Source organism: Mobula hypostoma, chromosome 1 (assembly GCF_963921235.1).
Source record: "Mobula hypostoma chromosome 1, sMobHyp1.1, whole genome shotgun sequence".
Classification (NCBI taxonomy): domain Eukaryota; kingdom Metazoa; phylum Chordata; class Chondrichthyes; order Myliobatiformes; family Myliobatidae; genus Mobula; species Mobula hypostoma.
The window spans coordinates 44804509-44829458 of NC_086097.1; the positions used below are offsets into that span (position 1 = coordinate 44804509).

A 24950-nucleotide genomic window follows, 5' to 3' on the forward strand; every position below is an offset into this window, starting at 1 on the left:
AAGACAGACCTTTGGATATTGTTGGAATCAAAGGATATTTGGTTTGTCAAAGAACCTGGCCTGAGCATGATCTCACTCACTGACGTAGCAAGCCTATCCTTGCTTCTATTTCTTAATTCCTGTGTAATTAAGTATATGATAAGTTAAAACTGTAACATCTAGATGGCGAGAATTATTGAGTCGGTGCCTCAGAGTTCCACGTTAGCAGCAATTTTCATAAATGACCTGGATTCTGAAACTCAATACAAAGTAAACAAAATTGCAGAGGATGGTAATGAAAATGGCCAATGGATTTGGAGGTATCAACCTAGAAGCCACAGGGTGGTTGGATTGAATGTGGACTCTGGCAGTAATCAGCTAATGGAACTCAATTTAGAAAATGCTAAGTGCAGCACATTGCTAGAAATATTAGATGACACATGTACTTCATAAATAGTATAAAGATTACTAAGGAAACTCCAAAGGAGATGCATGGTTCTTACTCATCTCAGTAACTAATAAAAGCAAAGCAAAGCAGAAAACAACCAAAATGAATAGAAAGCTCAACTATATCATTAAAAGGCAATCTGTCAGACAGTATCACAATTAAATGATGCATTGTTTCTTTGAATGCACCTTGCACACTGTGGTTATGTCTGCTTCATGAATACAGCTGTGTGCTGCAGATAGTGAAGAGAAGTACCACAATATTGATCAGGCTCACATTTTGAAGGCTGAGCATAGCATATGATGCTGTGTGCCTGTGATGCGGCTGCAAGTAAGCTTTTCATTTGCAAATGTGCATACATTTGTTCCAACATATGACAAAACACTCAACTTCAACTTTGAGAAACCTCTGGTTTTTACAGTGGCTTATAAGAAGTCTAAGATAATGGAAATGGTACCTTATGGTGCATAGATTCAAACTGATAATATGAAAAATTAGGAATAGTATCAGGAAATTCTACATTATACAAAGAATGATCCATCATAGAAATAAAAGTGACAAAAACTGCAGAATAATTTAGAAATCATCCTATGCTAAATTTGAACTGTGCTTAGGAACCTACAAGACGAATTTATTAAAAGGGCAAAATAATCTTCTTCTTCCTTATGGTCTTTGTGATCCTTGTACATAAACTGCAACTTCTATCTAATCTGCAAAACTACATCCCCATTCTTTGACAAACTCTGCACAGATTTTATACATATAATATTTCAAAAAGGTCTGTGATACCCTGTATGTTAAACCAGTTACGTACTCAAAATTCCACAAAGGACAGACTATAGACTTCACCTGTTGAATTCTGCACACCAGGTCCTCGTGAATTGGGTGAAGGTGAAAGGCTTGCATCCTCCTGATGAAAATAATGATAGTGAAGACACAAGTTACCTCAATTCTTGTATTGAAAATATTCTTCTATTACTCCATTTTTTTGTTAACATGCAAATGGTAACTAAGGGTATTCAATTATTGAGCAACAATGTGTATTCTACTTTCAGTTAGATTTACAATTCTTTCCAGAACATGTCAGGGAAACAGAAATACAACTGTTTTCATATATGCAACATTAGCTTGCTCATTTACATTTGACTGACAGGTGTGATATGACAGCGGCTCCTCACACTTCAACAGCCCAGGTTTAACCCTGATCTCCAATGCTATCTGAATGGACCTTGCATCTTTTCCCTGTGACAATGGAGGTTTGCCCTAGATACATCAGTTTCCTCCAACATCACAAACATGCGCAGGTCGGTAGGTTAATTGGCTGCTGTAAATTGCCTTTAGTCTAAGTGAATAGTAGAATCTGGGGAGAGATGATGAAAATGTTAGGTTGATTTAAAAAAGTGTAAGATTAGTGTAAATGTGTGCTTGGCGTGGACCTGGTAACCCCAAGGGCCTGCTTCAATATTATGTCACTCCTTGACTCTGTGATAAAGGTTCATGAATGCAATCAATCTAGAAGAAAGCTGAGTACACACATTCTGGCTTTCCTCCTCTTTTTTGTCACTTGGTTTATCTGTTTGTTGGGCAGCTTTTCTCCTGAATGAAGAGAAAAAACACAATTTAGTCCTGTGCAGTGGATTACTATTATTAATTTTGTTGAAATACAGCTGATTTTCTAACTGGGACACTTCAAGACCATTACGTTTTGGCCCAATTAAATGGCTGTCACAATTGGCCGCAGTTTCAAGGAAATAATTCAGTGTATAAAATAGACCAACTACTATTTAACTGAGTAACAAATTATGTATTTAAATGGAAATACAGAACAAATTAGAACACTAACAATACCACTACAGTACTATAAAACTGTAGTTCCTAATAGTTATCAATGAAGAAATTCATCCATTCTACGCTGTCATGTTCTACTGATTGACTGTAAATGAACAAAATCAGAGCAGACATCTAGTGCAGATAATAGATTGCCTTCATACAATGCTTTCAATGATTGCATTTTCCAAATCTACATCTTCATTGTAACTTTCAAGATGATTGTTGATACTTTCAAATTCTTCACAGTTCCTAAATTATTGAAGTGTGAAGTCATTTCATTTTCACTCATGGTCATTTCTACATCTGCAAGCCTGAATGCTTGAAACTGAAGCGAGCAAAACCGTTTTGAGTTGTCTGATTGTTTATTTCTCACCAACTACCATTGACAAAAATCACTGCCTTTTGAACAGAAACACGTGCTACTGGCACTATTTAAAAACTGTTCTCTTTAAGCAAGGTGTTGTGTCTAATGGCCACACAAGTGGACGTGACTGATGTTAGTTAGAAACTTTAGTAACCATCTCCTGACCCAATTAAATGGCATAGTATCACAAATATACAAAGGGAATTCCAGCTATTTTCTCAGTTTTTGTTCTCTAAGAGTTGTCCCAAATACGTGGCTGCCCCAATTAACTGATGGCCCAATTAGCTGGAATCCACTGTACCCTCTTGGGAGATTATCTTATTTTCTTCTGCTTAAATATGACTATATCGAGAACATAAATTGTCCTGCTGCCATCACCATTGCCACCACCTCCCTCAGCACTATGCTGGAGACCATTCCGATTAACTTTCTTAGCAAGTATGCTTTGCATTGGCAACAGATTCTGTTCTAAGTTCTGATGCACCTCACCTTTTCATTATTTTTTCAAATTTCTTTCCTGTATTGATAGCCAGTCACTCTTAGATTCAGTCTGATGACAGGTCTTTGACCTAAAATATTGCTGTGCATTTTCATCATTTTCTTTATTTCAGATTTACAGCAACAACACTTTTATTGTATTGCCTGGTTCAGCCTGCTTTTTTGTTTAATCTTGCATTTCTCCGTTATCATTCTTATTCAGCTTGACTACTAAACATTTCCATCATTCAATGTTTTAATTATAATAATCCAATTGGTGTTTAATCAATGTCATTTGCTAGACAATTATACTGCTTTTAAACCTAATACTTTCATTTATAAGTGCTTGGGGGAGATGGTCAAATATTCTGACCAATGCTAAATGCATGAGAGTCTAATAGCTGTAATCTTTACTCATCTAAATATACTGGATTATACTAAAATCAAATAATCTTCTGAAAGTGCATTTGAAAAGCCAAATTGCATCCTCCTCTTATACATAAACTCCAGCAGATCCTCAAAAGAATTGATTTCATTACATTTGACTGGCTCTTTATAAAACCATGCAAAGTGTTCCAGTGCCTTTCTCAGTACTTAATGCTCCATTATGTATTGTGGTGTTGACCTACTTATGTACTACTAAGCTAAGACTTAATGGCCAGTCATTCCTAGGCAAATCTTAGACCATTTTGAGATGTATAAAACTTGTTAGACAGCAGTATTCCTACACAATGAAAAATATAGTTCATATTTCTGTTCTTTTTTCCTCTAACCTGTTTCAATATCTTGAGCTACCAGTATCTGTACCTGGAGACAGTGAATTACAACCACAACATCAATACAATTGCGTGTTCCACAAGCCGATAACTGTTTTGGTTGTTGCTCTACTACTTGAAAACTGGATGGGACCCGGGCATTGTTAAGGGGCCATTTAACCCAGGATAGGGGCTAATCAGTGGCTGTTTGGGGAGAGCGGGTGGATTGGTTGAAAGAGATCAGTGGATGGAGTGTCAAGAGATCAATGGCTTGAGGAGGAAGAGCCTGAAGAAGCCTACGTAAGAAAGTAAATTAAAGCTAATTTTGCCAGGGTGGCTTACCTGCACCAGGTTGCACACTGTGTGTATAAGCTTGGGCAGGGAAAATATTTGGGACCGCTTTTTTTCATGTTGTATGTCAATGATCAGATGACGGAATTGATGGTGTTGTGGCCAAGATTGCAAAGATAATACAAAGATAAGTGGACAGGCAGGTAATGATGAGGAAGCAGGGGGTCTGCAGAAGCACTTGGACAGATTGGGAGAATGGGTAAAAAAGTGGCAGGTGGAATATAGTGTAGGGAAGTGTATGATCATGGACTTTGGTAGAAGGAATAAAGGCATAGGCTATTTTCTAAATGGAGAGAAAATTCAAAAATCAGAGGTTTAAAGGGATTTGGAAGTCCTTGTGCAGGAGTCCCCAAAGGTTAAGTTGCAGGCTGAGTCGGTGGTAAGAAAGGCAAATACAAAATTAACATTCATTTTGAGAAGACTAGAACATAAGGACAACGATGTCATGTTGAGTCTTTATAAGGCATTGGTCACTTGGAGTGTTGTGAGCAGTTTGAAGAGGGTCCAGAGGAGGTTCACAAGAATGATTCCAGGAATGAAAGTGTTAATGTATGATGAGCATTTGATGGTTCTGGGTCTACACTTGCTGGAGTTTAAAAGAATGAGGGGGGAATCTCATTGAAACCTATTGAATACTGAAATGCCTAGATAGAGTGGATGTGGAGAGGATATTTCTTATAAAATGAACATAGAAGAATACAGCACAGGAACAGGCCACTTGGCCTACAAAGTTGTGCTGAACCAACTAAAGAGCAAATCACATATACCCAAACACCAACCAATCTTACCTACACCATGTCCACAACCCTCCATTTTCCATACATCCAGGTGTATATCCAAACATTTCTTAAAAGCCTCAAATGCATTTGCCTCTACTACCATAGCGAGCAGCACATTCCAGGCATTCATGACTCTCTAAGTAAAAAAACTTATCTCTCACATGCCCTTCGAACCTACCCCTTCTCACCTTCAATGCATACCTTCTAGTATTAGACATTTCAACCCTGGGAGACAGATACTCTCTGTCCACTCTCTCTATGCCTCACATAATCTTGTAAATCTCTATCAGATCTCCCCTCAGCCTCTGACACTCCAGAGAAAACAACCCAAGTTATTCAGCCTCTCATGATAGCACATGCCCTCTAAACCAGGCAGCATCCTGGTGAATCTCTTCTGCACCCACTCCAAAGCCTCAACATCCTCCCTATAGTGGGGTGATCAGAACTGAACGCAATACTCCAGACGTGGCCTAACCACATAAAGTTATAACATAACTTCCTGAATTTTGACTCACTGCCTCAACTAATAAAAATAAACATTTCATAAACCTTCTTAACCATTTTATTAATCTGTGTAGCCACTTTCAAGAAGCTATGAACTTGGATCCCAAGACCTCTCTGCTCAGCAATAAAGTTAAGGACCTAATCTCAAACAAGAAAAAATCTGCAGATGCTGGAAATCCAAGCAACACACACAAAATGCTGGAGGAACTCAGCAGGCCAGGCAACATCTATGGAAAAGAGTACAGTTGACGTTTTGGGCTGAAACTCTTTTCCATAGATGCTGTCTGACCTGCTCAGATTCTCCAGCATTTTGTGTGTGTTGCTGTTAAGGAACTTGCTCTTAATGCCTCCTTGTATTTGCCCTACCAAGGTGCAACACCTCACATTTATCTGGGTTAAACTCCATCTGTGATTACTCAGCCCATATCTGCAACTGGTGTATTGTGTGCCGTATTCTTTTCCAGTCTTCTACACTATCCACAACCCCAGTGGGGGAGCCTAGGCCCAGACAGCACAGCCTCAGAACAGAGGGACATCCATTTAGAACAGAGATGGGGAGGAATTTCTTTAGCCAGAGGGAAGAAAATCTGTCTAACACATTGCCACAGATGGCTGTGGAGGTCAAGTCATTGAGTATATTTGAAGTGGAGGTTGATAGGTTCCTGATTAGTCATGGTGTCAAAGATTTTGGGGAGAAGGCAGGAGAATGGAATTGAGAAGGATAATAAATCAGCCATGAAGGAATTGTGGATTAGACTCAATGGGCCAAATGGCCTAGTTCTGTTCCTACTTCTTATGTTCTTTATACCAGCTGCTAAAGAGAAAGTAGCATTAGTTGTTTGAAGATCCCCAGTAACAGGTGTAGCTCAGAACCATGTGATTTAATTTCCCTAGGCAAGCTCTTAATGAGTGTAGCATACGGAATGACCTCATTAGATGTTGATCATACATAGAAAACGTATCAACTGTGCAATGCTACCTATCTATTTCACAGTCAATTTCCTTTTGAATAGTGATCTTCACTGATGACCTACTCAGACATTCATACCATCCAAATTTTCCTTTTCACAGTTACAACAGAAGCGAAGTATATATAAAGCATCTTCCCCATTCCCTGCATTCAGTTGGCCCTCTTCATCTCCAATAATCTATATTGACTAATTGCACCTGGGTGCTTGTTATTTTGTTCACCCTTGCTGCTCCCACTCCATTAATTACCAATCTTAATGCTTTAACCTTTCTAATCTCCCTTTTTGTTACATCTTGACAGTTTCTTCTCATTGTTCATTCAAATCTCTTTTTGTTTTAGTTTGTTTACCTTTAGAATTTTGATTCTCCATTTATGTCCACTACTTCTTCTCTATTATACTTTACCTCTGTCTTGTACATCTTAGACTTATGTATCCTCCTCCCCCCACCGTCTTGTTAGTATTTTATCCAACAGAATCTTTTAAGTAAGATTCACTTTCCTATTGTGACGGAGTACATGGTATTATACTGGAATATAAACATAGTTTCAAGTTACTCAGTCTACAGCACCTTGGATTAGGACCTACCTTTTACAGGTTAAGCACATACCGTTTTGCTAGTAATTTATTCATTTCATCCATCAGCCCTCCTCCTCCTCCCCCAGAAGGTGCTGCCCCACAGCTATTTCGATTGGTGTCAGATTTTGACACCCCCCCAGGACTAGAACTTCCAGAACCATCCTCAGGCTGTGAAAGATTGAAAAGATTGAAAAAGCAGAACAATTAATAATATTTTGCATCAATCTGCACATCCTATATATATATTTTACATTAACTCTTCTACCACATGCTTCCAACAATCTCCATCATTTTGTATGGACCAAGAACAACAGTTTAGCTGTTGACCCAATCACTTAGCACCACCTCTCCTCAGACAGTCACTGCTGAACAATTCTGGTACATGCAAGTGGTTGCGCTAGATGGGCATCAACAGCAATGGAGCAAGCTACTGAACTTTATCAGCAATATGTTTTACCAAAATCAATCCTTGCTTTTAACTGTACAAGTACATTCAATGTAAGATACGGATAAAGAGAAAAAATGACCATTCAGTTCATGATTGGAAAACTAAATTCAGTAATAGCTGCATTTCCCTAACATGTGAATATTTTAATTTGAGGGTTTGGTGAGAAGGGGGTAATAAGAATTAATTCGATATCCTCCTCATACGAGGAATGTAAGATTCTTTGAGGTGCCTGTTCTCAGTATCTTTTCCCGTGGGCAGTTAGAATGCACAAATGTTCTCCACACTGCAAAATAATGTTAGAAATTAGTATTCACAATTGGTGAAAAGGAACCGCAGAAAGCTATCTTATACTTTGAGGGACAGGCTTTACACAAATTACCTTTGTCATTGGTATCATACAGAACTGCTTTCCTAAGCACTGCTGGTTCAGGTTTATTCAAGGCAATCAATTAATGCATTGACAATTTAAACAGAGTTTATGCTCCTTTATGAAAAAGTGAAGGTGTGGGCCCTGGGTTCTGATGATGGGTAGCACAACATGCTTGCAATTGCTTGGCCAAGTTGAGGGCTTATGAAGCTGTATAACATCAAAAAAATATTGATAGCGTGATTAAACTTTTGACACAATATTTGAAAATGAAGTTCCACTTACAATTTTTAAGAGTGTCTGTAATAAATCCATGTAATGCAAATAAAATAAGGCAACAACCTCGACAAATTATTAAAATTTCATGGTAATGAGTAGAGTGTCTATTAAATTTTAAAGAAAAAAAACACATTACCTTAAATCAGTCAGCTGCATGCAAATATGCCTCAGATGTGACTTACAGCGCGCTTGACGCAAATGGGTTTTACACATCAAAATATATGAGTGATTTGGGTTAGTAGGTTACTGATTTTAAGTATACAGTGCTGGTGTTATAAATTTACATCAGGAGATCCAGAACAGTTATATGCTTTCAACACTGAGCTGCCATTTTAAATTTGATGAAAATGGGTAACAAAACTGCCAACTTGTATTAACATCTTTGGCAGTGAAATTCAAATTCAGCCACAGATGAGCAGATATAATAACAACAGTAATGAATCATTATGCAATCTGTCTAATTTTCTGTTCTACTGAATGCACAGGAAGAAAAGTTTTCTGAACTGAATAAACAGCTGATCCAATAATGCCCACATTAGAACACAGAATAGTACAGCATAGTACAGGCCTTTTGGCCCACAATGTTGTTCCGATTTCTATAAACTTACTGCACTGTCAATCTAACTATTCCTTTCTACACAGCCCATAACTTTTCATTTTTCTTATATCCATATGCCTATCCAAAAGTCCCTTGAATGTCCCCATTGTATCAGCCTCTCTACCACCATTTCCGACAGAACAGTCCAGGCACCTAGCACCGTCTGTGTAAAAGACACCTACTTCTGACATCTTCCCTGAACTTTCCTCCGCTCATCTTATTGCCTTCCTGATTCATGGAATTATGCAAGACAGAAGCAGGGCCTTCAGCCCCGCATACCCATGCCAATGAAGTTGCCTGCCTAAGCTAATCCTATTTGCCTACATTGGTCCATATCCCTCTAAATCAGGGGTTTCTAATCTGACTCAAAGAGTTATTAATTAACAAAAGAAAATGACTTATCACATTTACAAGCTTATAATTAATTCAGGTGAGCATGCAGCCTGTATTTTATATGCATTTCAAGCAAATGTCAAAATGTTGTTAGTAAGATAAAGCAAGAACAAGTTTGAGTTCTTAAGTTACAGATTTTTGTGAATTAAGTTTGACATTTAAGTTACAGGTAATGTAATGAAAATAAAAATTGCTGAATATTCTATCAACAAAACAATGTCTTAAGCAGAAGGCTATTATTAACCCATTTCAGGATTCACTCCATGAAGTTCCTTCTAGGTTGTTCCTTGATTTTCATGAGAAATGCCAAGCATTTCCCTCTGTAAGTGTCGGGAAGTTCAGATCTCCCACACTAATGTGTAAATTCTAAACAGCTTGACAAGTTGGGTTCTTGGTAACTGGGCTCCTCTGCTTGACTCCACAAGGCCATGTGCAAGTCCCAAACCTACAGCGATGTTCCAGTTACTCCCCTTTAGTGAACAGTAAATTTGTGTCATTAGACCTCCACACTGGGACAGTAATTTCATTTACTTCAGTGGAGATGAGCAACTGCAAACTTCCCAATTAAATGTCAGGTAATTTATATTTTTTAATTAATCGAGTTTATAGAAATATTTTATTGCACTTTTATATTTCATGATTTTTCCATTTTAATATATATTCAAATAATTTCTGAACATTATGAATATGAGTGATTTAGAAACATTCATACTTTTAACAGATAGTGGCCTCTGTCAAGTTTAAATTTTCAGCATTTCTGTGAACAGAGATTAATCTGAATACACCCTTACAGCCAGGAAATTCTAAACTTAAAAGAAGGGTCAAAATTATATTGTGTTACAGATGCAACTCAAGATATTGATATCACCTTCTTAGATATATATATATATATATATATATATATATATATATATACACACACACACACATATATATACATACATACACATACATACACACACACACACACACATTTAAAAATTATTTTTGCACATTGTCTGCAAACACCTGAGTTTATTGTAATTGTCAAAATGTTTGAAAGTTTTGTTAATCACTCCTGCGGTGAAATAACTTTAATTTTTAGTGTTGAATCATGGTTGTTGAATTCTTACTTTAAAGCAAATGAACTAAAGGTATCTAAAAGGTGAAAAAATCAGTTAGCTTTAGACCATTTCTATTCATTTACCAAAGAGACTACCATAAGTGCCATGGTCTGTGTTACGTGATAATAGCAATCCTTCCACCAATATTTTTTTCACAGCAAGGTCTTTCACTGCACAGTTTTATACTGTAGTTCTTGATCTTGAAATATTAGCACTTAGGAAGTTCATAATCACATGTTGACAATAAATATATCACAGTAATTTTCAAAATCAACATTACTTGAATATATTAAGCTAATTAAAAAACATTAAATGTTAAGTTGTTAAGTAAGAATTTCATTTTGCCACGTACGGACTTAGAAGGAGAATGATCATGGTGTACCACCCATTCACCAACTGAACCAACAAACAACTTTCCAAGTATTTTACATGGTGCAAAAATGTTAATAAGAAAAGCAAGGCTCCTACCCGGCTAGTTTTCCTCAGTTTAGCCCCAGCGATTGCTGCTGCTAGTCCTGAAGCTGAGTGTCCCTCATCACCTCTAGCTCCAGGGCTTCCACAAGCTGGCAACGGAGGAGGAGGAGGTGGTCCACCTCCAGAAGCTGGTGGAGGCCCTGGTGGTGGTGGAGGTGGTGGGGGACCACCAGCAGGAAGAGGTGGGGGGCATGTAGGTTGTGCATGGGGTCCTCCAGGAGGAACTGGGGGAGCTGAAATAAAAGTTAAAAAAATATAACAGGGTTAGTCTACTTCAACAGCATCATGTCTATGCAAAATGGTCAAAATGTTATCAAACACCATCAAGTAAATGCTTAATTAGGTTGAACTCCATAACATGTTAATGCTTCATTGCTGGTTATACATTTGTAGTTAAGTTTACTTCTGTGGTTAGTTATTAAGTGCAAGTTAAAATTACTGGTTAAAATTATGTGTCATATGTTTAACTCCATTAATATATCATTCTTGGATATTTTTTGAGAAAGGTGGTGAATATATGCACCTTCCCCTCTAATAAGGGCTATTTTAAAGGACTAATATAATAGATGAAAATATAATTTGCTTGCTTTATAGTTACACCATAAAGCATTCAATTCTTTTCTTCTCTATCTATATTCAAATAAAGTATTAAGTGGAAAAGAATAACATCTTCAGGAAGAAACAAATCAGATGAGTGTTGCTAATTGCTTAACAATCCTGCTTTGTAGCATTTGTGTTGGAATATTATAATAACCTGTAATTAGGATACAGATTTCCAATATTTTTAGAAAAACAGAAAACAGGCACTATAATTACTAAAAGATTTCCTAAAATTAAAATAGTGTAAAACTGCAAACAAATCTCATTAAAGTAGTCCTTTAAAATTTTGTACGTCAAAAATCATTTAAGTAAAAAATATTCAAGCCAAGCAGAGAAGAAACAGAAAATAAAATGAGATGTCTTGAGTAAACAACACAAACATATTGTATGATGCCAGCAATAGCACCACTTACCCAACTGGGTAATAGAAGTTGAAGTGACTGATGTCATAGAAGATGAGGTCTTCATGGACATTGCTGCCTCACAGAAGGCAGCGCGAAATGGAGGAGATGTAATGAAGTGTGAACGGGACTTGTAAAGCTGTTGTGCAGAAAGTGATGAGAAAACTAGTAGCTGAGGATGAATGTAAGAGGAAGGTGGACCACTTAAAATTGGCATGTGAGATTCAGGACCAGATTTTAATGTGCAAGAGCCCTCTGCATTCTTTACTCTTGTTGGAGGCCTGGAAAAGGCAGGGTGAGTTGATGCTAGAATATTATTTTCATCATGACTCCTCTGGTTTGTTTCAGACGAAGCTAACTGCACTGCAGAACCCACTGGCCTTTTAATCTTCTCATCATGCAGATGAATTAATGAAAGACTATCTGGAATTGTAGGCTGAGATCCAACAGCCTTGTGGGGAGGAGTGGCGATTGTCACAGGGGGCAATGAAGGAAGTGGAGTAGATGTATGATGAACAGGTTTAGGCTGTAAAGTTGAAGATGGGAAAAGAGTAGAGGTCAGGGATAATGGGATCTGTCTAATACTTCGACTCATGGTCCCATGGCTTGGTTGTGTAGGAGATAAAGCAGGAGTTAGGGAAGTAGATAATTGTACTGAAGAAGATCTAAGAAGTGAGGGTTTAGTAGAAGTTCCACTGGATGGCAAGTGGCAAGGATCATCAGCAAACACTCGTTTAGCAGAAGCTGCAGAATCAAAGGAGGTGGCTCTGGTATAAGAAGGTGGAGAGGGAGCTTTAGTAGACATGGTTACACTGTAGGTGTTATATTGATGTGGAGGAGACTGGCTATGGAAAGGGGAGTGGGCAACTTTGATCTGAAGGGTAGAAACTAAGCAATAGAAGCAAAAAAAGAGAAGAAACAATAAGTAAAATATATTAAAAAAGTCAAAACAGAGAAGAATAAACAAAGTTTAAAATATTCCATTGTTAATGCAAATACCTAATACGCCAGTGAAATAGCAGTAATTCAATGCATGCAGACATGGTCAAGACGTTCAGTTGTTGTTCAGACCAAACATTAGCATAGGGAAGAAATATGATCTAAGTGACTTTGACCGTGGAATGTTAGTTGGTGCCAGATGGGGTGGTTTGAGTATCTCAGAAACTGCTGACCACCTGGAATTTTCACACGCAATAGTCTCTAGAATTTACAGAGAATGGTGCGGAAAAAGAAAAAAATCATCCAGTGAGTGGCAGTTCTGTGGGAGAAAAAGGCTTGTTGATGAGAGGTCAGACGAGAATGGCCAGTCTGGTTCAAACTGACAGGAAGGCAACAGTAAATCAAATAACCATGCATTACAACAGTGGTGTGCAGAAGAACATCTCGGAACGCACAACACATTGGAACTTGAAGTGGATGGACTACAGCAACAGAGACCACAAACTTATACTTAGCAGCCACTTTATGAGGTACAGGAAGTACTTAATAAAGAGGCCATTGAGTGTATATGTTACCACATACTACCCTGAAATTCATTTACTTGCAGATATTTATGGGAAAAAATACAGTAGAATTTTTACCAAAAAACATACACAATTAAAGACAAACAACCAATGTGCAAAAGACAAACTGCATATAAAAATAATACTAAAACATGAGTTATAAAGAATCTTTGAAAGTCTCTGAATGTATATCATAGATGAAAAATCATGCTGACAGAGTGGGATGGTAATAATGATTTTCAACTATATTTTCATTTTTGCATACTGTAGGTTATTTACTTCCTGTGGAAAATCATACTTTTAATTGTGACATGTTCATGGTTAATATGCAGAGAATTAAGGAATAAAAGTATTCAAAGTGAATTGTATTCCATGCTGTTGTTATGAATGTGCTAGTCATGTAGAAGTTAAGAAACTGGCTTATATAACATTGAATTCTCGTAAGGGGGAGTATTTGAACTTAAGAAAGAAATAACAATTTTGCTGCATTTTTAGGTTTAAAAAAAAGGGAAACCATTCCTCTGCCTTGATCTACGGGATGCAAGACTCATTTTGTTTGGTGTATAAAGCTCATTTTGTGCAATGACGGAAACAGCCGAGCCAGTGACTGATTCCATTTTAATTAATAAGCCATTGATTTCTGGTATAAGACACATTGCTTATCCCTTGTTAGTTTTCATATTGTAAATCTCAAGGTTACCTTGTCCTGTGTCTCTCTCATCACTATCAGATTTTTCATCAACAGCATGCAAATTAATACCCTTTTTCAAAGTGCAACTTGACTTCTTATCTTTTCCTCTTCCCTATGTAGTCCATTTACTTTTGTCGGCCTGACATGCTCTTTGTATGTGTCCTACTTTGTTGAATTTTCTGCATGTTTCACCTTTAAACCTGCATTGGTCTGGGTTACGTGAGCCCCTGCCAAAAGGTAACACAATTCATTCAGCTTCTGTTTAGACATTGCAATTTTGTTCATGCTCATTTTCATTCCTGACTGGAACTCAATTGTGTCTCTGTCTGCTGTTTTCATTGATACAGCAATTTCAACTGCTATTTTAAATGCAAGTTGTTCTTCAGTTAGGTGCTGTTTTCGAATGCTTTCTTGTAATATTCCACAAACTAAATGATCTCTCGTTGCATCATTAAGCCCATCATTGAACTGACAAGACTCAGACAACTTCTTCAGTTCAGCTACGTACCCCTTCCTTTCGATTCCACTTATAAAACCTAATGTGTTCTGCAATCAACAATGGCTTTTGTTCTAAATGTTCCTGAATTACTTTCACAGTATTAGCAAAGCTCATTTTGGCTGGCTTGGTTGGAGCAGTTAGACATCTAAACAAAGTGTAAACCTTTAAATCCAATGCACTCAATACAATTAGCACTTGCACTGGCTACTTCATTTCCTTCAAAATACTGTTCAATTTGCTCAGTATACAATATTTAGTTATCCCTTGAGCAACCGAATATGTCTATCTTTTCAATGTAGCCATCCACTTCTGGCCTGGTACTCACTGCTTATGAACCCATGAATCTAGTCTGTTTTCTGCCTTTTTTTTTAACTCGACAGTTTTTTAAAAACTCAAATGTCTTGCTGTGCTTTTTTAAAAAGCTCAAACATCACGCTGTGCTTTAACAGGCAGGTAGTCATCTCAGGTCATTTAAAACTTACACGTAGCAACTGTTATGTTTTGTAACCCAGGAGAATGTATTTTAGTTTAGTTTTTACTTTAGTGAGGCACACACTTATGACATGGTGGTGTAATGATGTTTGCCAGTCATGTACTTTTAAATACAACCCATAATGAATTATGGAGACAACAAAGAATGCTCCGTCAAACAATATACTTACAATATTACTCAAATATCAGTGAAATATTAAATACAAATCATTTGGTATTATTAAAGTGGAGGTTGATAGGTTCTTGATTAGTAAGGCGTCAAAGGTTACTGAGAGGAGGCAGAAGAATGGGGTTGAGAGGGAAAATAAATCAGCAATGATTGACCCAATGGGCCAAATAGCCTAATTCTCCTGCTGTATCTTATGGGCTTATTCTACTCAAGTGAGTCTCCAAGAAAATGCCCGTTAGTCGTGATGAATACAGATCTTTTCCTTCTACCAGATTGAATGTTCAGTGACTTATTCACAATTACAACAGGCAGCAATTTTTTCCCCTAAGATCCTAGGTTATAAGCTCTAGCACAGGATGGTGTGAATTACATGCATGCAGTTTCAAGGCCACAATTCTTTCTGATAGTAAAACGGAAAGAAATTTCACTCTCTTAATATCAAATGATATGAGGTCAAAACAACAAATTATGTAAACAGGTGACAGTATGAATTAGAACCAGGGTTATTATTATTGACATATAGTATGTCATGAAATTGTTGCTTTGTGGTAGCAGTACCGTGTAAAGCATGCAAAAATTATTATAAATTATAATAAAAATAAATAAATAGCGTAAAAGAGGAATAGTGAGGCAGTGTTCATGTCCGTTCAGAAATCTGATGGCAGAGGGGAAGAGGCTGTTCCAAAAACGACGAGTGTGGGTCTATACCAGCTCTAATTAAGATATCTTCATCCTTCACTAGTCTACTGTGTAAAATTCAATGGGTTAGCAGAGTAAAGTAAGGGTGATTATTTGGGACTGAGTATCTTATGACATGGGTAATGACTCCAACATGTAACAAATATGTAGATACAGAGCATATGTGTATTGAAAGCTAAGCCGCTCTGTGAGCGTCATCTAGCTGACCACTGATCTACTGAAACGATGCATATACAGCCTGGATTACTCTTCCCTGTCACGAGTTATAACAGTGTCCCCATTACCACAATGCCAAAACGAAAGCCAATGCAGAATAAACATTTGAAACCAAACTTGTATATTACATCACACCATATTTACAACAGCCAGCTGTCACACTGTTGCATCTTTTACAGCTAGCCTTACTGAAATCCTCATGAGACCTTTGCAGCAAAAGTTCCTTGTTATCTATCCTTGCTGCCTGCCTTCTACTTTTGCCCATCACTGTATGTAGTGGCTACTTCTATGGCACCAACATCTGAGCTAATGGCTCCATTTGTGAAATGCAGTGACTGTATGCCTCGAAATGAGAAAGAAGACTGCTTGTACAAGGATGTAATTTTGTTAGCTGATCCATGATTACACCATCTAAATGGAGTTTGCGTTGATGCAGAGATAGGATTAGTTAAGAGAACATTAACGTTTTAAGTGTTTTCACTCCTGTTAGTGTTTGTGATTTCAGCAATAGGAGTCTTGTGGAGAGCCAGCAGTGACTTCACAAGATCACAAGACAAAGGAGCAGAAGTAGGCCATTCGGCCCATCGAGTCTGCTCCACCACTCCACCATGAGCTAAACTATTCTGCCACCTAGTTCCAATTTCTGGCTTTGTCCCCATATCCCTTGATACCCTGGCTAATTAGATACTAATCAATCTCCTCCTTAAACACCCTCAATGATCGGGCCTCCACAGCTGTATGTGGCAATGAATTCCACAAATCCACAACCCTCTGGCTAAAAAAATTTCTCCTCATCTCTGATTTAAATGGGTACCCTCTAATTTTAAGATTGTGGCCCCTTGTCCTGCATTCACCCACCAAGGGAAACAGCCTTTCCACATCTACTCTGTCCAACCCTTTCAACATTCAAAATGTTTCTATGAGATTCCCTCTCATTCTTCTATACTCTAATGAACACAGTCCAAGAGCCGACAAATGCTCCTCATATGTTAGCCCCTGCATTCCAGGAATCATCCTCGTAAATCTTCTCTGAACTCTCTCCAACATCAGAACATTCCTTCAGGGGGGCCCAAAACTGCACACAGTATTCCAAATGAGGTCTCACCAGTGTCCCATAAAGCCTCATCAACACCTCCTTACTCTTATACACTATTCCTCTTGAAATGAATGCCAACATAGCATTTGCTTTCCTTACTGCCGATCCAACCTGGTGGTTAACCTTTAGGGTATCCTGCACAAGGACCCCCAAGTCCCTTTGCACTTCCGATTTTTGAATTTTCTCCCCATCTAAATAATAATCTGCCCGATTAGTTCTTCTTCCAAAATGTACAACCATACATTTCTCAACATTGCATCTCATCTGCCATTTCTTTGCCCACTCTTGTGCATGGAATTCAGAACATTTAGGTGCCCACAGTTTATTCGTGCTGCCTCTGAATGTGCAAGATCAAAACCTACAAGAGAGAGTGAAGTTTGTTATTGAATGTTGTGTAAGGTGTTTGGCCTTTATGTTTATCATGGCAATGTACGTAAGCTACGCATTATGGATGTGAGGTTTACAGCAGTGTTTGTTAGTGTGTGACGGAGAAAATGAATGAGTATAGATTGGTGGGCGTTGACCATAAGTTATAGAGCAATACAGCATAGATACAGATATATGCCAATAATGTAAATCATGATTCTGAGAGAACAGTATAGTTAGTACTGACTAGACCAGGTGTGGTGAAACTGGCACACATGCCCAAGGTGGCACACACAAAAACTTGGTTGGCATGAGGCATGCAGGGCTGCCTCTTGATTTTTTAAACCCTACCCATAAAATAAAGGTACATAATGATTATCCTAACTGCCAAATGAAGCAGAGAATGATTTTACAACCTGAGAGCAGTGAAAAATTTTCACAAGGAGCATCGTAAACTGGCTGTGAGAACACATGACATTGTATGATATATTTTGAAATCCTCACACACCTGGTGTACCTACCAGTATTTGGATAGTAAATGGTTACATTAGCAGTACTTTTTAGAAATGATAATAGTTTTCAAATGTCTTTTCAAAAGATTAATGTTAATAATTTTGAATAGATTTTCTAAAATGCTTCATTTATTTCAATTTGTCTGTTATACTTATATTAATAGTTAAACAGTCAATACACATAAATAAGTGATAGAACTCATTTCTTTCCTTAAAGTCTATAATTATTGTTACTAATTCATTAATCAATAGCAATCTCTGCTCAAAATTACCATGGCACTTAACAGTATGTTTTTCAGAATATTGTTGCTATTTTGAGTACATACTCTCAAAGAAGGTTCGCCACCCCTGGACTAGGCCATTGAATTTATTATTTTCAGCATGTAATGTAAAAGTGGCGTGATAGTTTAATTTCAATCACAAGACAACAATTATTCATACATAGTAGCCCCCGTCTCCATAATCAGGGATATCAAATTTAGGCCACTAACTCCTCTGCCATGAGATAATGTGAACTATTGTAATGCCCATGGAAACACTGGCTCTACTATTAGCCTATCGTTGTGTACGAACACTGATAGCATTCATAGATCAAAATCCAGTGCAATACTGAAAGTATGTTGACCCACTAATATGTACCAACACTGTCAGCTCTACAGCTCAGTTGGTACGCAGAAACAAACAGAAGTAACATTTCTGTTTGTATCCAGCCCCAATGCTTACTCTTGGGCCCTCTTGTCATTTATATGTTCCTCTGCATTTCCATTCTCTTGTGAGCAACAACAAAAAAAGTTTCAACTTCTGAATGGCCTCTAGTGTTCCCTTAAGAACTGCTCAATGCCAGGTTTAACTAGACCAAGTGTGTATGTCACAAACCCTGTATATTTGCACATGGGCTTCAATCAGCATCCTATATTTGCTTAGAATTTGTAAATAGCCTCATGCCCATTTTTGGTGCTGGGCTGCCTAACCCTTTTAAATTCCTTGAGCATATAAGGGCTGATAAGATTCCCTCTCCCACTACCACACACTCTTCCTGATTAAATCCAAAATGCTGGTCATCTGTTTCCTCCTGAAATGCAACTTTGTATTAAGTATCTCCCCAGGTACCTCTGCTCATTCCTATCTCTGTGCCCATATATAATTCTGATGCAAAACTTCATAATTATTTTCCCCTAGGTCTTTACCATTTTATTACTGTCCCTGAAATGATCCATAAGGAAATTGACTAAAGAAATAAAATTCAAGACAGCACCATGCCCGAATAAGTTCAAGAGCTCCTCACCAGACATGGAAGCCCGTCGATCTCTTTCCATTTGCTCATGTCGTTGTTCCATTATTTGCCTAAAGAAGTTATTCAAAATAATTATCTACAGAATCCATTTAAGATGGAGGTGCAAAAGAAATTCAATTTTATTAACAAACAAAGTTTACCAGTTGCATAGCTTAAACTTAAATAAATGTAACAATGTAAAGCTAAATACACATCATTATAATATTGCTTAAATTCACTGCTTTGGGAATCACCAAAAAGAACAAAAATGACTTTGGGGAGATTATAATCTGGCTCACCATGTTAATCTTTATATAGGTGCGGTCTTAGCAAAGCCCCTAATGTTGTTTCTGAAACTGACATATCACAGGCTAGAATGCTAAAGCTTTTTATTTTAGGAAGTTGCATTATATAGTGGTATTTTCCGGATGTCATGCAATTGAAAATAATTTTTCCTTAAGAGTGAAATGTGATAATGGCAATTTCTGGCCTATTTTACATCAGACAAAAACGTGATACCTGGTTTGCACATTGTTTGTGTCATTCTCTATATAATGCATTGTGGGAGAACTGGACCACGCTATCCAAACAGTAACCATTCCAGGGCAGTACTAGGTCAAGTTGGTCCTCCTATCATAGTGTTCAACTGGGAAATCCATCAGATGTCTTTCTATCACCCTTTAGGCTATTGTCTTCATATGTTATATTCCCCACTCCTCACAATAGATCACATTTCACCCCCCCCCCCCACCCACCCACCCACCACACCAGCTCCAATCTCATGTCTTCCTAAGACCCTCAATCTACCGGATGTATTGATCTCACAACACCATCATGCTCTCAAAATCTACCCCTATTCTTCTCCAACCTATCTCATACTTGGTCTAATTGTCACCCTTCATCTTAAACTGCATGCTTTTGATGGTCCTGAAAATGTGACTTCCCCCCCTCCCCTTTCATTAGATCCAGCTGAAGCTTGCAGCTGGTGGGCAACTGTCATTGTTATTGATACTCCTTTATGGTGTACTAGAATTCCTAGGCTGAAATATCTTAAGGCAATGTATCATAATACATGATACATGTTTCCAAAATTTAGCATTTTCATAAAATATTGATTATATTCTCAGATGGCCAGTTTCCAAGTCCAGTTGCCATGTTAAGCAGTTTTAGGCCCAAGCAACCTGCATAGTCACTGGAAAAATATTCAGCACAACAGTGGAGAATTGAGAACAAAAGCAGAGTGAAAAATACCATAATTCTTCAGTTAGCCTTCAAATGTAATAGAGTTAGTCCTAGTCAGCGGATGAATCAGTATATAGCATTATGTTTCATCATCTAAGTTTCAAGCGTATACTCATTGCAGGATGAAGAGCTGTCATAGTCATATTAAATTATACAGCTGTACTGTATGTTGAAAACAAAATAAAAATGTGCCCAGAATGTGATAAATTGAAAAAGTATTTTGTTTTCTGAAACAATATATTTTAAGAACCTGTATCGGTCAGTTTGCAATACTTAAGTTACATAGTTTGTAAAATTTTTATTTATAAATGCTCATGTATCATTTTCTGTTGCACTGTTCTCCATCTGCAGCAGTTTTAAATTTCCCTGCTGTTAACAGCAATGATGTATTTCTTGTTTAAGTTAGTTATTTTACAAATATTTCTTATACATCACTCTTTCGTACAAAATATAAAAATCTCATTTTCAATAATCATACGGAAAATGTTTCAACTGCACCTTACCTTCGCTGTGCTTCCTGATCTTCAGGGGGTGGCCCATTCTGGACCTGAATTTGACGTTGCACCGCAGGACCTAAAGGATCAAGTCAAAATGTTCATCTTTATTTTCATTTCTACAGTTGACAATAATTCAAAGGAGTATTCTAACATCAAAATGAAATGTAAAACCAGTCTTCAAATCTTTCAGTGGTGTTGTTTTCAAAATAGCATAGCTTCGATGGTAAAAGGAGTTCAGAGCATGTAGTGCACAAGAGTGTGCAGACATAGAGGTCATGTGGATCTCTATGACATGGCTTTGTTTAAATAAGTGTTCCTGAAAACTGTTCAAATGCATTATCTAGCTGACGAGTGGGACCGTGAATTTATGGCAGATAAGCTGCACTTGGGAATTCATGAAAATGTTCCCTGTTCAATAGCCAGGAAGAGAAGGGATTCTGGGCAAGTGGGAACTGAGATGGTGAGAGGCTGGTACTGGGATTCTTCTCCTTTTGGATCATATCAAACTATAGAGTTACAGAGAAATCCAGAATGGATACAGGCCATTTGGCCCAACCAATCCATGCTGATCATAGTGCTCACCCAATTAGTCATAGCTTCCTGCGATGGCCCATCTCCCTCTAAGCTCCGCTCCTCATGCATCTATCTAAAATTGTTCTATTATATCTGACTCAACTACAGCTTCAGCTGTTCCATTTACTCACCACCCTCTGCCTGAAAAGGTTGCCCCTCAAGACCCTTTCAAATCTGTCCCCTCTCACCTTAAATCTATTCTCCTTAGGTTTGGGCTCTTATACCCTGGGGAAAAGATTGTTATTGTCTACCTTATTTATACCTCTCAAAATTTTAAACATTTCTATAAGGTCGCACCTCATTCTCCTACATTCCAATAATGGCCATATTGTCCCTATAAGTCAGGCCCTCTCGTTCTGACAAAATCCTCTTAAATCTTTTCTGCACTCTTTCCAGTTTAAACACATCCTTCCTATAACAGGGTAACCAAAACTGCACATAGTACTTCAAGTTGTGGCCTCGCCAATGACTTGTATATATTCTAAATATTCTAAAATCTCCTTGGTCTTCCTTGCCCCTGGGCTGCAGACTAACTCTGGTATATTAAAGTTATGTTATCAGAGAATGTAGAATAGTGCAGCACTGGACAGGACATTTATCCTATGACGTGGAGCTGATCTTGATGCCAATTTATACTAATTGCCCTGCTCCTGTGTATCATCCTTATCTCTCGGTTCCCTGCACATTATAAAAGCTTCTTAGATTCCACCGGACTGACTGATTCCACTACTACCACTGGTAACCTACTCTAGGCACCTACCACTCTCTGTGTATAAAAGAAATACGTGCCCTTCTTGTTGCCTTTAAACTTCCTTCCCTAACCTTAAAAGCCCGTCCTTGATCTTTGGCATTCCTTCCCTGAGGAAAAAAATTCTACCTGTCTACCTTTATTGTGTTTCTCATAATTTAAATAACCTCTATCAGGTCTCTCTCTCTGATGCTGTAGAGCAGGGGTAGCAAATCTTTTTGAGAACGTGTGCCCAAATTGGCAATAATCTTTGAAAAAAATTCTCTCGCATACCATAGTAATTTTGAGCAGGGTTACTGATTAGGGACTTGTTAAAGGAAAAGGGATGAATGCGGTTTCTCATTTATGTATACTGTAGTCATGCTTTTATTATTAATAAAAAATAAGAGATTAAAATAAATGAAGCATTTTAGAAAAACTGTTCAGAAATCATTAATATTAATGTTTTAAAAAGATAATTAAAAAGAACATCACTTCTAAATAGTATTGTTATTGTACCTCATATATAACATAAGAACTATGGATGTGAAATTATAAGCTTTGGTGTACATTCATAAAAGATCAAGGAAAGGAAAATAAAAGCACTTCACTCTCAGTGAGACTTTTGTTGCTGCACTAAAGATGACATTTTATATCCTGTTTGCATTTGGTTATTTTGAGAGCTATGCACATAGCACTAGTTTCATCATTAAATCTACTTCTATAATTAGACTTGGCCAAGTTCATTGAAAACAATGACTCACATGAATATGTCGATAAAAATACCGTAAATATTTGCCATTTCAAGATTTATCAGACAGTTAAAAGTTACAGGAATGGAATTCTAGAGTTTTAGAACATTATTGTCTGGATTTTTATGCTTTTATCCAGTCATAATCAATTTCTTTTGATGTTTTCTGCTTTGTAAATCAATCATTTGCATTTCAAAATTATCCAAATTAATCCACTGCAACATTTCAGAATTCAGTTTGTCAAATATTACACTGAAAAAGGATCTAGTGCTTTCCCAGTGTATATGATGAATAGACTCTTCTTGGGCTTCAAGCCAGGTGCAGGTATCAACTATAACTGATGTTTCAATGAAGAAGAAACCAATGTTTTGATTCAAGAAGATGGCAGAGTTTGTCATCGAAACATTGGTTATAATTGATACCTGTACCTGGCTTGAAGCCCAAGAAGAGTTTACTCATCATATATTACACTGTTTGCATACTTCATGAATTTTGCAGTTTCTTCAAATGGCCTGAATTTAATGAGTCTTTAAGAAAATTGTTCAGTAGTTGAACCAATGATGCCCAAAAATGCTCTGAATGTCTGTCTTTTCAGGAATTTCAATTGTCATGTTTTATCTAGGTTTGCAAAATATTCGGCACTATATTTAAATAAATCCAGTTTGATTTCAAGGGTTACATTATCAAATATAATATCAGGTGTTCTGCCTGATCCCTGCAACTGACGTTCAAGTCATTTAAATGTGAGGAGAAATCTGCAAAAAACATCAATCTACAAATATACACAATGTCATATAATCCTTGTCAAAAAATGTTTTCATTCATCTAAGACAGGTGAATTTTATCCAAACATTCAATTCACCTAAGGACAGAATCTCCATTAAGTTAACGAACATTGTTATACATAAGTAGTCCTATGTACACTGAATTCACCTTCCTTATTAAATTCAGAAATTGTTTATTTTTCAAAGCATGCCCAGAAATAAAATTAATTTCCTTGGTTACAATTTTTCTTCTTCAAGTTCCTTAAGGCCAGATTTTGCTTGTACTATACAATGAAAGTCCATCAGTGGAAATTAGACTTGAAAACAGATTGATTCAACCTGCCTCTTTATCAAACACGCTACATGCACCTTCAGCTGTCAGGCAATGTATTTTTGAAAGGTTAACTGTTGATCAGACAATTCTTTTACCACTACTTTAGATATTTCAAATGCTGTGGTGTGTGCAGGTAGCGTTACCAAGAAGACCAATTCTTCGCATATGTCATCATGCCTACAAAATCGAACAATAATATCTACCCTAGCTCTCATCAAAACAAATGAAAAAAAAATACATGAACTAATATCTCATTTTAGAATCTAGGATTTTATTCTATATCTTATGGTCTTATGCTCTAATATCTTTTGTTAGTTGTTCTGCTAAGTTTGTTCTCTTCATTAATATTCTATCTTTTACTGTTTTCTGCTCACTGGCAAATTCCTAATGTGCTGAATAATTCTTATTTTTCTGGCAAAAGGCAAACCATCAAAAATGAAAGGAGCACACTCTAGCCATGATTATTCAAAATAATATTTCCCAACACTGATGGATTTCCATGTTTCCATGTAGAGCTTTGAAACCTCAAAGCTAGCAGCAACTGAAATAAATGTCGACAAAATATTTGACCATATTTTTTGATGCTGATCTCTCAAGAAATGTGTTTTCTTTTTTAACTCTTGCTCACTTTTATCACAAAGCCATTTACGAACAGTTTCATAAAGCTGCTTTCACATCGCTGTTTCAGAACATAAGATTCAAAATGTTTCATTATCCTTTTTAATCATATCAAATCTTTCTCTCCACTACTCTTGAAACTCTGTTGCTTTTCCCGCCATTTGAATGTTTTTGGTTTTTGCTGGTGTATCTGACGTTCTGAACAAGTTTAAAAGGATAAACACAGTTTTA

At 37.2% G+C, this 24950-nt stretch overlaps 1 protein-coding gene and 1 long non-coding RNA gene across 2 annotated transcripts in view; one reads left to right on the forward strand and one right to left on the reverse strand.

The window, feature by feature from the left end:
* LOC134346099 (uncharacterized) overlaps positions 1-12166 on the forward strand; it is a 29365-nt gene extending 17199 nt beyond the window's left edge. Inside the window, exon 3 of the long non-coding RNA XR_010017829.1 lies at positions 12046-12166. This is a non-coding gene — a long non-coding RNA (uncharacterized LOC134346099). The remainder of the gene's footprint in view (positions 1-12045) is intronic.
* The window catches only part of LOC134346088 (ena/VASP-like protein), a 264678-nt gene that overhangs the window by 20056 nt on the left and 219672 nt on the right, over positions 1-24950 (reverse strand). The window contains exons 5-10 of the mRNA XM_063047396.1: positions 20958-21027; positions 19225-19283; positions 10691-10929; positions 7066-7202; positions 1963-2023; positions 1277-1337 (exon numbers count right to left, since the gene is read on the reverse strand). Of these exons, the coding sequence (XP_062903466.1) occupies positions 1277-1337; positions 1963-2023; positions 7066-7202; positions 10691-10929; positions 19225-19283; positions 20958-21027 (627 nt within the window). The remainder of the gene's footprint in view (positions 1-1276; positions 1338-1962; positions 2024-7065; positions 7203-10690; positions 10930-19224; positions 19284-20957; positions 21028-24950) is intronic.